General features: G+C 35.6%; 2 protein-coding genes across 6 annotated transcripts in view; one reads left to right on the top strand and one right to left on the bottom strand.

The window, feature by feature from the left end:
• ctage5 (CTAGE family, member 5) overlaps positions 1–9,463 on the bottom strand; it is a 28,321-nt gene extending 18,858 nt beyond the window's left edge. Inside the window, exons 1-6 of one of the 4 annotated variants that reach the window (XM_048190850.1) lie at positions 9,168–9,463; positions 8,863–8,996; positions 8,615–8,707; positions 2,842–6,547; positions 2,320–2,628; positions 2,061–2,134 (exon numbers count right to left, since the gene is read on the bottom strand). In XM_048190850.1, the coding sequence (XP_048046807.1) occupies positions 2,061–2,134; positions 2,320–2,628; positions 2,842–6,547; positions 8,615–8,707; positions 8,863–8,996; positions 9,168–9,288 (4,437 nt within the window). In that variant the 5' untranslated portion in view covers positions 9,289–9,463. The remainder of the gene's footprint in view (positions 1–2,060; positions 2,135–2,319; positions 2,629–2,841; positions 6,548–8,614; positions 8,708–8,862; positions 8,997–9,167) is intronic. The other 3 variants (XM_048190849.1, XM_048190848.1, XM_048190851.1) reach the window with 3 other exon arrangements.
• On the top strand, positions 1,207–16,192 carry gemin2 (gem (nuclear organelle) associated protein 2). 2 transcript variants are annotated; one of them, XM_048190853.1, is made up of 10 exons: positions 1,207–1,306; positions 11,966–12,050; positions 12,129–12,218; positions 12,307–12,366; positions 12,446–12,559; positions 12,698–12,742; positions 12,839–12,907; positions 15,510–15,620; positions 15,765–15,823; positions 15,933–16,192. In XM_048190853.1, exons 1-10 carry the CDS (start codon positions 1,287–1,289, stop codon positions 15,967–15,969), a joined length of 690 nt encoding a protein of 229 aa, XP_048046810.1. In that variant the 5' UTR covers positions 1,207–1,286; the 3' UTR covers positions 15,970–16,192. The 2 variants fall into 2 exon arrangements, with proteins under 2 accessions (XP_048046810.1, XP_048046809.1); XM_048190852.1 differs by lacking the exon at positions 1,207–1,306 and adding an exon at positions 11,424–11,690.
• The last annotated feature ends 17 nt before the right edge of the window (positions 16,193–16,209 follow it).

The raw sequence follows: 16,209 nt of genomic DNA, 5'->3' as shown, positions 1-16,209 counted from the left end.
AAGAAAAAGGAAAGTATAAAATATAAAATTGTACAAGCTTTAACACTATCAGTCTCTTAACCCTCTCTCAGTCATACACACACACAAAGTGAACACAAGCTTTTAAACAGGATACAAGCCTAAAACAACTTTCTCATGATGAGATGGACAAATTTTTAGTAGTTTCTCATAAACATTTATTAACAAATAATAATTTATATCACACATATTGGCCTATTTGCAAAGAAACTTTTAATATATTTTTTTTAACTTTACGGTTACACCACCTTACATTAAATTAAAATTATTAAATTAAAATAAAATGAAATACAAATCGTATAAACGACTCTAACACTAAGTTTTTAAAATATTTATCATTTTTATTATCTCAGACATCCTTATTTGTCATTAACCAACAGTAACTAAACAAAACCAATGCCACTGTAAGATGAAAAAGAACAATATACAGTACACCATTTAAACCGTTATAAACTAGTAAATAAAGTCAGCTGTTGTCGATCTTTAAATAAATAATATCGATAATATAAACTGAAATGAGCAACGAACCAGATGCATCAATGCTAACCAGCTATATGCCTTAATATAAAGCAGTTTACACATCTAAAAGCCAGTAAACATCTAATAAATGATGTGTACTATGATAGTTGAATTAAAAGAAATATATATGACACCTGCTGACAGCTGCCCCCCACACACACACTAACGCTGTTTCATCATTCACACACTGACACATACATCTTTGATTTTCTCCACCGCGAGTGTGTAGTAAATCTTCGCTGCTCCTTTCATGTCAGTCGCTTCCGTGACGACCGACTCGGCCTTAAACTCTTCTGCCATGATTATATTCAAACTGAGTTATTCTATATTCTGTAATCTGTTAATGTATCTGTTGTTATGCCATGGTGCCGGATGCTGCTCTACTCTGACTGCTAGTGCGCAAAACTGCGCATAGAGGAAGAGCGCACTCTTCCTGTTTAGGGGGATTCTGAACGCATGAGATCTTGTGTCACTTACTACAATTTAAACAGGACACCAGTGATATGTTGTACTGTTCTTTGAAAGGCAAAAAAATCGTATTTTGTTCATATAAGCAGTATTTTGCTTTTATGTGAAAAACTGTAAATACCACAAAAACAAATCAACACCCCTATAAGGGTCATGGTTTCTCCCACACGTCACCAATTGCTGAATGCCACAACGTTACGTTCGAGTTTTAAAGTGACAGTCCGACACTGAGGAATTAGTCAATAAACATTCACGAAAAATGTGTTTGTCATGGGCTGGTTATGAAACGTTTCAAATGTGGGTAAGTATATTTCATTAGTAGGTGTGTCAGTTAAATATATCCCGCTCTTTATACAACGTCACTGAACCACAGACCGGTTGAGCAGCTCAAGTCTTTTCTGGATTCGCCTCATCTCAAAATTACTACCTTTGTGTCTGCATTAAATTTCTATGTTTGTAATACCCATTTAACATATTTTATGGGTTATTTAGTAAGAGAGACATTAAATATCTTAACTTGGCTTGAGTGCAAAATATGACACTGTTTGGCGACATGTCAAGACAGAAAATAGACTGTAGTCGTAGGCAGTTTCCAAGAGGTACAAAATATGGCATGAAACGTTTTAAAAACATATTTTGAACAAATTATATATTATATGAGATAATCAGGAGATAAATATATGAACTTTTAATTTGGTTACTGTACATTTACTGTACAGTACATAGGCTTGTTAAAAACACTGATTTAGGTGATTTTTTAACATAAGATCATAATTAAAAAGTGAATAAGGAATAATAATATTACTAGAATTAATTGAATATCAATTTAATAATTCATGTGTCCACAGATACATACATTTAAGGTGATTTATCTTTTTAAACACTAGCTATATCTTTCACATTAGGTTAACTTTGTCTCACAACAAAATAAGAGGATTTATGACTTTAATATGTAAAAAAAACCCCATCAAAATGCCATATTTGTTGAATGTGCCAGTTGTCTTAAAGAAGCAGGATATGTTTATACACATACAGTATTTCACATGAAGGCCTACCTTGTCCACTATAGATGCAATTTCATTAAGTGTGACTTCAACAAAAACTGCCATTTGGTAAAATTGCCCTTCTCCTGTCAAAAAGAACAAAACGGTTTTTCCATTTATCATAAGTGTTTACCATTTACCATGTATACTATTTAATATGTGAAATGTCATGCCTCAAATGTAATTTATTCGTAATTGATTTGAATAACAGGAGGATAAGTAAATTATGACATAATTTTCATTTTAGGATGACCTATAAAAAAGTGATTACCATTCTGTGATTCAACTTGCTCCTCAGAGATCAGACTATGGATTTGGGAAGTAGCTTTCTTGATTTCAGAAGATATCCAATCCTCATGCTTTCTTATTTCCTGCTCATCAATCTGAACATCCTCCACATTATCTCCATTCGCTGAAAGGTGCTTCTCCTCAGTGACTGGCTCAATTTGAGGATTGTTCGTATCATTTATATCAGATCTGTCTTCGGTAACTTGATTATTTTTTAGCTCTGTTGAGGAGATTAGTGTATTCTTATTCACATCTAGACATGCTTCATGAACACAGTCATCTTCGCTGATCCCTGTGATGAAAGAGAGGGAACATTATAGAAAATGGCAACTTTTACATTACTGTAACTCAAAGAGTAAAATCACAAAACCTAGATTTCCCATCAATCACATATGCAAAAGTTTTTATCCCATGCAATATTCACCAAAATTAAGAAATCTATCATCTGCCATGCTCTTAAGGAGTATTTTTTTTTTTTTAAATGACCAGTTCGAATCATCAGTACCTGGGCTTTCTACACTGACTTCTGTTATCACTGGTGAATATTTCTCTCTTAGAGTAGATAAGAGGGTAAACAGTTTTTGTAGTGCTGGATATTCTTTAATATTATTCTGGCCAGGAAAACCGTTATCTTGTTGAATATGTCCCAGTTTTGTGTTCATCTTCATATGGTATTCCAACAGCTGTTCAAAGTCACTGAGTTCATCAAGACCTTCATTATCTTGACCCGCATCAGTGTTTCCTATTTTGGAATCCAGCCAAGATAACTTGTGGTCTCCAAATAAATGTAAAAGATCTTGAATATTCTGTTCGCTCAGATGAGGATATAAGTTTGTATATTCTTTAGAAGTTTCTGTAGAATGGTTGAAAGTCTTTTTGTCTTGAATTTCAGGGCTTCCAGGCTGTTCTTCATCACCCTGTTTCTCTTTATCTTCTGACTGCACCGCCATGTCACTATCTTCCTTTTGATCCCAGGTGGCACCTGTGTCACTTTCCTCCCTTTTCGTGACACTTTCCAAATCGGTTTGATCCTCCTTATTTGCAGTGTCAGTCACCTCTTTGTGTTCAACACTCTGATTTTGATCAACCATATTATTAATATTGCCATCCTGAACTGGGACATTCTCCAAGAAGAAATCATCTGTTAATTTTGTTACTTCTGAGCTGGTATAGTCTGCATTTTCTGGTAAACTGAGATCATGAACATCATCTTCTGAATCAGGGGATCCATTAGACGTGTTTAGTGATGGGCTTTTTGTCTGAGTTTCCTCTATCGGAGTCTCATTTGTGATTTGTGTGTCACCCTTTAGCTCTTTAGTTTCAAAATAATTCTCTGTGGGTTCAGAAACTCGACCTAAATCCTTTCTCTCTCCATTTACTACAACCTCATCTGCATTTTTACCTTCTGAATCAGTATCTTTAACAATACTTGTACCTGCCGTTTGTATCTCCAGTAACACATCATGCGAGATGCTGGTATTATCCATCTCATCATCTGTGGCGTTTAGGGCTGAATTTGACTCGAGGTCTGAATGTATATTTTCTTCACTAATGACAGCTAATTCATCTGTTCCAAGAGTGGGAATATGAGAAGTTCCTTCATCAAGAGGGCTTATTTTTGTGTCCAATTTATGTTCACTGCTCATTTCAAGAGCTTCTGAATCTGATAACTTCTCTTCATGAAACATGTCTTTGGATAATGCTTCATCTAATTGTGCCTCATATCTGTCCATAACTAACCCATCATTTCTCTCCTTAACTAAGTCATCATTTCTGTCCTTATCTAACCCATCATTTCTGTCCTTAACTAAGTCATCATTTCTGTCCTTATCTAACTTGTCATTTTTGTCCATAACTAACTCATCATTTCTGTCCTTATCTAAGTCATCATTTCTGTCCTTAACTAACTTGTCGTTTTTGTCCATAACTAACTCATCATTTCTGTCCTTATCTAACTTGTCGTTTTTGTCCATAACTAACTCATCATTTCTGTCTTTATCTAACTTGTCATTTTTGTCCATAACTAACTCATCATTTCTGTCCTTATCTAAGTCATCATTTCTGTCCTTATCTAAGTCATCATTTCTGTCCTTAACTAATTTGTCGTTTTTGTCCATAACTAACTCATCATTTCTGTCCTTATCTAACTTGTCATTTTTGTCCATAACTAACTCATCATTTCTGTCCTTAACTAACTTGTCATTTTTGTCCGTACCTAACTCATTGTTTCTGTCCATCACTAACTCATTATTTCTTTCCATAATTAACTCATCATCTTCTTTCGAAGTACCTTGGTCATCTTCAGCTAATTTATTTTCATTAATATATTCTGATAATGCATCCACATTCAGTTCCTTATTCACATCTGCATTTACACTTTGACTAATTGTAACAAATCTGGACAATTCCGAAACATTTGATTCTTGTGTTTTTTGATCATGTAACTCATTATAAATATCTGTCTCTGCCAGTTCAGATGTATCAGCACCAGTTACGGCGTCTGTGCTAATTTTATCATAATCACTTTCTTGCTGTTTGATAGTGTCTACATTGTCTTGATCAGACAGACTTTGTGTCAGCCTGTCCTCTGAAGTATCATCAGATGAATCAGTCAAGTTGTTTTTTCTCTGAATAACGTCATCAGCTGTATTATTTGCAGACTTATCATCATCATCATCATCATTTTGGGTGTTAGATTCTTGAGAAAAGACATCTATTTTTATAATGTCATCACTGTCTTTTAAAGTCATTGTTTCATCGGATAGTGCCTGAGTTTCACTAATTAAATCAACATCCGTTGGGGTTGATTCTTGCTCGTCACCATCAGACATTTCTTCCTTTTTCAACTTCTGTTGCTCAAGAAAGTCCTCCTTACCTGAATCTACCTCCTTTGTTGACTTTTCCTCATCACTTTGCACATCTCGCATATCTTGCTTCACCTCTCCCTCTAAAACATCAGCATTGTTTGCACTTTTAACTTCTTCATTTGAATTATCTGCTGACTTGTCTGTGCTGTCTTCTGTCATACTAGATTCCTCAGTGCTATCAAACGCAATGCTATCTTTTGTTTTATCAGACAGCGACTGAGTTTCACTAAGTACATCATTGTCTATTGGGATTGAGTCCTGTTCATCAATATCAGTCAACATTCTTGCTTCTTGATCCTCGTTATTATTTTGTTCCTCAAAGTCTTCCTTACCTGGATCTTCTTCCTTTGCTGTCTTTTCCTCATCTCTCTTTACTACCGTGTCTCCCTGAAATGGAAGTTTAAGCACTGATGTCAGACCACTGACTGAAAATATAGACTGTGTTTCTGACTCTTTGGTTTCAATGTTCTCAGTATTTGTAACGAATCCAGGGCTTTCTTCCTCAGACAAACTTTCTTTGCCTTCATCATCCTCATCTTGTTTAGTTTGCTCTTCTTTGTAAAGGTTTGTAATTCTGTTGTACATGTTGCCGTACCACCCCGTCTGTTCCTCTACTTTTTCTTTGTCTGATCTCATGTTCTCCATGGGACCATCCTCATTCTCCACATTGTCATCTGGTTTGTTTTCATCTCCCTGTATTTTGTCATCCACATCCATGTTCTCGCTGGGGTTAAGAATGCTTTGGTCCTCCATGTTTGTGTTTTCATCTGCCATCTCAGCTTCAGGTTTAGTTGCAGCTGGAGTATTGTCTTCACTAACGTCCAAGACATCTCCACCCATACTTATCCAGGAGCTAGACTGCTGAGATGAAGTGTCTTTATCAATTGTTGGGTTCTCAACATTGTCCTGAGTCTTTAGATCCTCATTTCCAAATCCAAAAGCATTGGTCAGTTCACCCCTGATCCAACCAAACGTTCCAGAGTTAGTCTTCTCCTCCACATGGTTCTCCTCAATATCCATTACTATTTTTCTGCTTTTGAAGGATTCTTCACTGCTTTCATCCTGTGGTTCATCATTGCTTTGTTCATTCCTGCCAAACCATCCACTAACAGCAGAGCCTATCCATGAAGACCCACCTTTTTCTGTTGTCTTGGGGCTGTTTTGATCAGAAACATCTTGAACAGAAATCTTGCTGGGTTCATCCTCTTCTCTTTCAGTAGGTTTATCATGGACTTCATTGATATTGGTTTCTTGAGTTTCTTGTGTCAAATCTTCTAGATCATCAAATTCAGTGCTGTGCTCAATGACTAAACCATTTTCATCAAAGCAGATGAAGTCATATTCCTGAGGAGAGAATTTATGATTAATACTTATGTTCTTGGTAGACTCTTTTCTAACCAAATCAGCATACAAGAATTCATTCTGTCAGATTTCTTAGGCGTCAACATACACCAGTTAAGTTGAGTCAGATTCTGTACACTGTAAAAAGTGAAAAAATATCTATTTCAACCTGATACGTGCTTCAAAGATGTTAAGTAACGAGTTAGTGGCAGATCTTTTCCTCTGGATTATCAAAAAGAAAAAAAATACAATCTTCAAAATAAAGGTTCCAAAAAGGGGGTTTTCGCAGTGATTCCATAGAAGAATTATTTTTGGTTCCCCAAAGAAACTTTCAGAAAACAGTTCATTAAAAAAAACATTATTTTCTAAGTTTAAAGAACATTTTAATAATCTTAAAGGGTTGGTTCACCCAAAAATAAAAATTCTGTCATTAATTACACTCATGTCGTTTCAAACCCGTAAGACTTTCATTCATCTTCGGAACACAAATGAAGATATTTTTGATGAAATCTGACAGCTTTCTGTCCCTCCATTGACAGCTACGCAACTGACACTTTGATGCTTCAAAAAGTTCATAAATGAGATTGTACAACTAATTAATGAATTGAGTGGTTTAGTCCAAATTTTCTGAAGAGACTCGATCGCTTGATATGATTAACAGACTGAATTTAGGCTTTTATTCACATATAAACATTCATCAACTCACACATCAGTTGTGGTAAACTGAAGCTCAAGTATGTTTGCTTGACGTGTGTGAGAACCAATGAGGTTCATTCTCGTGTTACGCAGCATGTTTGAGCTTCCGCAAGAGGTTTGTTCTCACGTGTCATTCAGGTTTGGTTGAGCTTCTGTTTGTGTTCACTGATCAGTGTTTATATGTGAATAAAAGCCTAAATTAAATCATAGCGATTGAGTCTCTTCAGAAAATTTGGACTAAACAGCTCAATTCCTATGGATTAGTTTTACTCATAGGTGTAATTTGCGGGTGGGACGGGTGGGACAGGTGGGACGGGTGGGACATGTCCCTACCACTTTTTGAAAGGGTCGATATTGTCCCGACCACTTTTTGAAACCTCTCGCGGCACGGATATGTAATACAAAAGAAACACCTCTAGTTGATTATCAATTTGAGTTAATAATAGGCGATCTGGTGCTAGAATGTGTTGTTTTTGAAATCTTATTGAGTGCCCGTTGTCGCTGCTATCAGAGGCGCAACAGTGTTCTCTTGGCGCTCGTGCACACTGAGCAGTGTTCACACGGACGAGCGCTTCAATCTATCGCTCTGTTGCAGAGACTCTCTATTTGTTAGGTTGAAATCACAAAACAAAATAGCTACACATAAACGTATCCCTGCTCTTGATATACAATCTTAATGAACATCTTTGGTTTTAATGAGAAAAAAATCATACATGGTTGGGTTAGAACCTAGAACCTCTTGCACGCTAAACGAAAATGCTGCCACTAGTCCATCAGGACAGTGTGATATCACATGCGGATCCTCGTATTTATTAACTAATATACATACTCTCGGGACTAATGGCACATACACATTCCTGTCCCACCCACTTTTTAAAACAAAGTTACACCACTGGTTTTACTATCTCTTTATGAACTTTTTGAAGCGTCAAAGTGGTAGTTTTCTCAGATTTCATCAAAAATATCTTAATTTGTGTTCCGAAGAAGAACGAAGGTCTTACAGGTTTGAAAAGACAAGAGGGTGAGTAATAAATGACAAAATGTCAATTTTTGGGTGAACTAACCCTTTTTTTCTCCATTTAATTTAATTTAATTTCCATTTCATTTCACCAGAAGACTGAGTTAGGACATTTTGATTAAAATTTACATGGTAATAAATAAATAAATAAATAAATAAGCAGGGTGAATTTCATGATGTCATAAATTGTTTTTGTTGCTGTAACTGATGTATTGTATAAGTTGATTTGATTATATTAAATAATATTTTCAACTTAAAACCAGTTAATACAGATGTATCACATGAAGCATATTTTGTAGGTTATCTTACAAAACGTTATTTTTTATTATTATTTTTTTTTTTTCAATGTACATTACCTGGGTTGGCACCTGGATTTCCTTTTTCTCATCAATAAACAATTGTTCAACTTTGATGGCATCTTTTGGGAACAATCCGGACAGCTTTTCTATCTGCAAGATGTAAAATATTATGAATATAATGAAAATATAATGTTTTTATTTATCAGTAAACTTAAAAAGCTTAAAAAACATTAAATCCATGCATGCATATTTTTTAATTCATCAACAATTTCATTAAGAACAGAACCAGAAAAGAGTAGACTCACACTTCCTGCCCAGAGATCATTTCTTTTTCCAGTGAGTTTGTAGTAAACAGTGATCATTTCCCCTTTTCTGAAGTTTAGAAAGCGGCAGTCTTCAGCACTATGGTCTCTCTGTGCCTCCACACGACTTAACATGCCTGATGTAATGAGAAACGGACAAAAACTCAAAGATAAGAAAGAATGACAATAACTTGTACATGAATCAGCAAATATTTTGCACAAAGCCATAAGATGAACAGATAAAAACACATCACAATTTCAGTCTAATCCTTTCTTTTACAGTATTTGAGTATAAATGATGAACTTACTTTCACATTCGGGGTCCCCACATAATTTGTAGTCTGAAATCAAACCCAAACTGTGGTGTAAAAACCCAAAGACAATATGAAACAAAATGAACGAATGTACAGCAGCCATGTTTGGATTCATCCAGCAATTTCCTTCATCTTAGTAGATCATGTACATTTCCAAATCCGATAGTCAGAGGGATAGACGAGCTAAATCCCAGCTAAATGTCATTCCCTCTGTCTTGTCAGAGAGTGAGCCAATCTATGGAGATCACATTCTGACAAGCTGAGATTGGATTAGAGGTTACTGTTAGTAAATCATTAACATCACCACACGCCACATCACAAACTCGCATTGGACAAAAGCCACATTCAAACTGATAAGGTTTCACAATCTTAGACTACATGAAGCAGTAATATTTTTTACTTTGTTTGGATTTTACTTGAGATATTAAATGGCTGTTCACACAGAGTACTTTAACAAAACTTTTACAACGTATTTTCCAGCTGATGAATGATAAAAACGTTGACAGCCAATCAGAAACTGCAGTGGATGCTTAGAATAAACAGAAAGATAACATGTTTTGGCATAGACACTAATGTAGTTATGGTTATAGTTATCGTTGTTGGTGTGAACAGGCCTTTAAATGATCAGTTCAATCATTTAACTTAGATAACTAAAAGTGCACTTGTCTGGAATTATTAAAGAAATGATGAATACAAAAAAATATTCAGTATGAAGATTAGCCTACGCATGTTTTTCTTTAACAACCCATTCCAGAAAGTGATTAAAAGACACAGGTCAGAATCTTTTCTTTATAGTTTTGAATATAATAGATCAGAGTGCTCTTTCCAGCACAATAATAACTTATTCATAGTGCATCTGGGTAACATGTCAGCCCACCAGTGCTGTTATGGTGTTGTTAGAGGAACGGTTACTGATAGGAGTGATGGACCGAGCAAAGGTCTGCAGAGGCTGAAGTTCTAACAGCAGCACGAAACCTTATTTCATTTATCAGTCTAGTGGATATTATTTTAATGCTTAATTTAATTTAATTGATTCAATGTATGTATTTCACATAATATAGCGTGGATGACACTGTGGGCTTTCATGTGGTTTAATAAAAATCCCGTCATATGAAGTTATCAAAATACCCCTGAAATTCACTTCCAGGGGGCAAATATTGCCACTTAAAACGTATGCATGGCGTTGAAAATTCTTCATATTCTATATGATGCAAAAACTTGAGAAAATGAGATCCAGACAGTCCAGCAATGATTATGTCAGAGCTCAACAAACAAATTTCTTAATTAAAAATGATAAAGACAAACAAATTAATTAAGAAATGAATAGTTAATAAGAAAATCTAGAGTATTGTATAATAGATGAAGACCAGAATATAGAGAAAGAAGGAACAAAATTAAGACATTTGCAGAATGAAATGAGAAATAGAAGAGAAGAAGCAGAAGATGAAGATGCAGAAGAGATGTGAGAAGCAAAAGAAAAGCTAAACTATCAAAGACTCAGTCCATTTTATACCATAAGCATAGGAAAACTTACATCCCACTCACACTTGTGTTTTGGTCTAATAAGAAAAGGTCAAATGGATTTATCCATTATATCATAGACTGGTCAAATGTCAAAAATAGATGAAAATAGATAGGTATAGGGGTTGTTTTGACACCCTTAAGGGAATTTTGCAGATCTTGCACTATCACGTATCTGAAGAAATGGAAACAGACATATTTTGATATAAAAGGTACATCAAATTCAAATGAGCAACTAATTCTGAAAACAAAACACCATCGCTTCTGCAGAACTTGGCAGGCGTCCAATATCTAACCACAAACGTATCGACATGACCTTTCACATTGGAACACTTGAAGAACAATTGAATATAACAAGCATACATAACCAGAATAACCATAAAGGATACAATAAAGAGTAAATACTTGAAAATATGATGAGGATTAATATATAGATTGGGAGTACATGAATATATGAAATCAAAAGTAATACTGATAAATCATAAGCCATAAATGATTAACATAATATATGAATAAAATGCATGAATATGAATATTGACCATTTTGGATCCACCACTATACTATATATAGTGTATATATATATATATATATATATATATATATATATATATATATATATATATATATATATATATATATATATATATATATATATATATACCTTCATTTTCCTCCCAAACAACAGATGTCACCACACATCTTTCTATCTGTATCATAGCGAGCGAATTAGATTCACCACGGCAACCGTCGCGTCCATTGGGCGTCATCGATTCCAGTGTTTTCAAAATGGAGAGGTTGACAAGCACACAGAGAACGTGCGACGACTCATGAATGTTGATTTATTTTGATGATCGCGCATAGAAAATAACGCAAAGTCATGAAGTCAGACGTGGAGGAGTTGATGCCCAGACTTCTGCCCGTGGAGTCTTGCGACACGGATGAATTTATTTCAAACGAACCGCCCAGAAACCCTCAAGAATATCTTAGACAGGTCCAGTAAGTCATTCTTCATCATCATTCTTCAATATATCTTTTCGAAGTAGAACTTTATTTATATAAGCACCATGTTTTACAAAGTGCTTTACAGACGCACATAAATATTAAGTACTTTACGTAGGAGAACATAATATAAGAAAAAAATAATGAATAGAATAAAATAGAGATCACACTTGTCATTGTGACATTGTATTTTGTTTTAATACAACATTTTTAATGAAAAACGTTACAAAACTTTGGACTTTAATCTGTTTTGTATGTTATTTTTTTTACAGGAGGGAAGCGTCTCTGTGCCCAGATGTTGTTGTTGCACAAATTGATCCAAAGAAGCTGAAGAAGAAGCAGTCTGTGAATGTGTCTGTGAGTGGGACAAGTGAGTGACTAGTGAATTGTAAATCCTGTTATGTGTGTTATAATTTTGCATATCTTGTTTCACAGATCACAGGTTGTCTGGCTGCACCTCAGGGTTTCTCTCCTAGCTTGAAATGGCAGCAGCAACAAGTCAGCAAATTTTCAGAAATCAGACAGGTGTTCAATTTTAACTGCACTAGTTACGAAATCAAGTATCTAGCATTTGCCTGTTTAGTATCGTCACTATATCTCTGTCTTGTTTCAGAGTGTTAACAAGCATCGTCAGCATTGGAATGCTCAGTTTTTGGATGATAATGTTGTCATGGTAAGACAATTAATATCTGGACAGAAGTTTAACATGAAAAAGGTGTTTTAAAAGCAAATGCTTCTCCCGCATTTTTTAGCCCAAAACTGAAGATGAGGATGGATGGAGGAGGTTCTGCTTGGGTGAGAATGTTTGTCTTGACGTTCAACTGAAAGAAGACGACAACATTAACCCGGGTCTTGATTATGTCAAGGTACTAATTCCACCTTTATCAGATCGTCAACACATTGTGCTAGTTGTTTTCTGCATGAATAGATTACATCAAGAAGATTTATTATCACACCGTGAGCATTCGGTCATGATTTGATGTCCTTGAATCTCTTTTTATCAGACTGGTTTCCCACCTTTCCTGAGCATTGTCAGCAAACTAAACCAGGTAACTGTCATTTGATTGCAGCTGTGATGATTATTCGTATATAAAACACATATTAATCGAATATTCAATTGTCGTTTCTTTGCATTCTCTGCTCAGTCGACCATCTCTGCTGTTCTTGAATATTTAATCAATTGGTTTGAGGAGAGAGATTTTGTACCTCAGTTGGTAAGTTCACTTGCTCCAGTTTGTTGTATCCATATGCATCAGGACTTGACTTTGATATTGATCTTTTGATGTTTAAGGAGTTTAATTTTTTTGTTTTGTTTTTAAAGTCCCCCTGAAATCAAAAGTTTTTTAGCTTTTAGTATGAATATGTTAGCCTTAAAGGTGCAATATGTAATATTTTTGCAGTAAAATATCCAAAAACCACTAGGCCAGTGTTATATATTTTGTTCACTTGAGTACTTACAATATCCCAAATGTTTCTAACTACTTGTAAATCGTGAGAAAATTGCAATTTTAACCGAGGCTCCGGGACGTGTGAGTCGCCGCCTGTCAATTGCGTCATACCCGCGTTACCCTTCGTCTGCCTCGGTTTCCCGGTTTTATTTTGTAGAAACCATGGAAACACCAAAGACGCTTTAATATATTACACGTTTTAATAGACATAATTATTTGTATTAACAGTAATACATAATTTTCTCCATCATACAATACGTTTTAAAATTAATTCCATGCCATTTATCAACACAAGCCATCCAATATTTAAAGGGTTAGTTCACCCAAAAATGAATACAATGCTGAATAAAGTCGTAGTTTTTGTTATTTTTGGACCAAAATGTATTTTCGATGCTTCAAAATGTTGTGGATGTCCTAATCGCCAAAAACAACCACGGCGACGTAAAAGTGCATTACCACCGCCGACAGATGAAAGGATTCAATGGAATCAATTCAGTGGAATCAATTCAATGGAATCAATTCAGTGGAAAGGATTCCGGAAGAGAAGACAATGCTGAATAAAGTTGTAGTTTTTGTTATTTTTGGACCAAAATGTATTTTTGATGCTTCAACAAATTCTAACTGACCCTCTGATGTCACATGGACTACTTTGATGATGTTTTTATTACCTTTCTGGACATGGACAGTATACCGTACATACATTTTCAATGGAGGGACAGAAAGCTCTCGGACTAAATCTAAAATATCTTAAACTGTGTTCCGAAGATGAACGGAGGTCTTACGGGTTTGGAACGACATGAGGGTGAGTCATTAATGACATAATTTTCATTTTTGGGTGAACTAACCCTTTAATATGTATCTAATATGATAAACGGAGCTGCGTTACCTCATACTCATGACCGGAAAAGCGGAAGTGGCGCCGGCAACTGTGGTATAAGGCGTGTGTTGCGCAGCCGCTTCAGCGGCCTCGTTCAGCTCCCACAACACTCGGTCCTGCTCTGCTTCATACTACAATAATGTTAATAATCGCTTCCATGAACATGATTTCTTCCCGAGTCCTATCCCTATTCTTTTGCACCGTCCGTTGAGGTGGAGACCACATTTCCCAAGATTCCGTTCTAAAACTTGACGCCTTTGTTTTCAATAGGCTTCTAGCGACCTCTAGCAGCCAAAATTATTACATATTGTACCTTTAAGGATATGAATAAGCTGGTGTGTTTCAAAACAATGAAAAAAAAATCGCATTTAGGCAAATTTTTTATAAGCATTCAAAACTTACAGTCTCTCACTTCCGCAAAAATGGATCACGGATTTTAATGACATCACCGCGGACTTCAGCTTCTCATAAATCTTCTGTCCAATCAAAATCTCTCTAGAATCTGAAGTCCCGCCCCTCCTACACTCTACAGACGCTGAATATGTGGCTGAAATCAGTCTCTTGTTCATACATTTACAATTTTCTACATGGTGAATGGCACATAGTGCACTATATAAGGGATGGGGAATGATTCAGACAGTGAAAATATGCTTTCCATTGAGGCGAATGAAGTCTGGTTTCACGTTATAGTGTCACGCGAACCGCAGCAAACACAGTCTGCTCCGGTCCAGAGACACGATAGCACAGAGCAGATCATATCCACAAGTCGTCGCAGACCACAAAACGTATCGGACACATTTGAATTCTGCACAGAATGCTGTATTTTAATATATAGGAGATTAGGAGAAGAAACAGTTAGAAATTAGAAGGAAACTGAGGTTTTACTGAGCTCTATGGCTCTGGCCGATCTGTGATATAAACTAAACGCTATTGGCTGTTTTAAAAAAGGGGCGGGGCTGATATATCGCCCTGTCTTCCTGTTTCAGTTGAAATTACGTCAACACATTGAATAATGCTGCAAGTTCCAAGACACTTTAGCGGACCTTTAAGGTTACCATGAAACAGAAGTTGCTATAGTCTTTTCTTCCCTATTTTGACGTATATCTGAGTGAAACTGCTTCTCGAACAAGAAAAATGGGCTTGATTTTGTCCATCAGAAATTGATTTGGATGGTTGTGGTTTTCTATTGGTCGATTTCATGTGAGTGACAGGTTGTCCCGCCCTCGCACCAGTTAACGCATCATCAGATAATACAAGAGATGTTATTGGAAGAGGGAGAAGTTATTTTGATTAAAGATCATTTAAAAAAAAGAAAGAATGATGTGCACGAATAAATAATTTATAATAAATACTGCAATATTCCATAAAAAAGGAATTGTCAATTTTGATTTCATTGTGACTTTAAAAGATTGCATATACAATACTATGTAAAGGTATTATTAAACTGTATTTATTTGTACATTTCATACACTATAACATTTATCTTCACAGGGCAGATGGCTATATGCATTGTTAGCGTGCCTTGAGAAGCCGCTGCTTCCTGAAGCACATTCCCTTATCAGACAGTTGGCAAGACGCTGCTCCACAGTGCGTGCCAATCTGGTAAACACCTTTTGGTTTGCTCTGAATTAAAAGCTGAGGTATCACTATTTTCTCCATTGCTCCTGTTGCAGTTGCACAAGTGAAGGCTTGTTTGTTGACAGCCTAAAATAAATTCTCTAAAATAGACTGAATTTTCTCTTCCAGGAGAGCAAAGATGATGATCGTTTGTCAGCTCTTAACTTGATGATTTGTATTGTTGCCAGGTAACTGACATGTGCTGTTATAGCCAGATTTAGTGTTTCCTGAAATATGTGCAGGTGTTCTTATGAAGTGTAATGACTCTCTCTGTTTTCTGAATTCTCTCTGTTAAAGGTATTTTGAGCAAAATGATTTGGCTGACAAAGACTGAGAAACCGATGGAAGAGCCTTTGTGAAGAAAATTCAGGTGAATTGGAGGAACTGTGAGAGATACTAAGGAGGAGATTTTGTAGAATATAGAAAGACTATATAATATTTTGCCAAATTTCATTGGGTTCCAACAAGTAATATTAAAGTAGACCTGTTATATCTACAAATGACTGTCTTTTTGAATCATTGGTATTGTTAAATAAAACCTAATTTTTGACATAAAACACAAATGCATCTTTGG

The sequence above is a fragment of the Megalobrama amblycephala genome, linkage group LG5 (genome assembly GCF_018812025.1).
Source record: "Megalobrama amblycephala isolate DHTTF-2021 linkage group LG5, ASM1881202v1, whole genome shotgun sequence".
Taxonomy (NCBI): Eukaryota; Metazoa; Chordata; class Actinopteri; order Cypriniformes; family Xenocyprididae; genus Megalobrama; species Megalobrama amblycephala.
This window is presented reverse-complemented; position numbering and strand designations above follow the sequence as displayed.

Bases quoted from the DNA above. Each gene is read 5' to 3' on its own strand.
- gemin2 (XM_048190852.1), top strand. From the start codon at position 11,572: ATGAAGTCAGACGTGGAGGAGTTGATGCCCAGACTTCTGCCCGTGGAG. The intron at 12,560-12,697 runs GTACTAATTCCA...TCTTTTTATCAG, and splicing joins CGGGTCTTGATTATGTCAAG to ACTGGTTTCCCACCTTTCCT. The intron at 12,908-15,509 runs GTAAGTTCACTT...TTATCTTCACAG, and splicing joins GAGATTTTGTACCTCAGTTG to GGCAGATGGCTATATGCATT.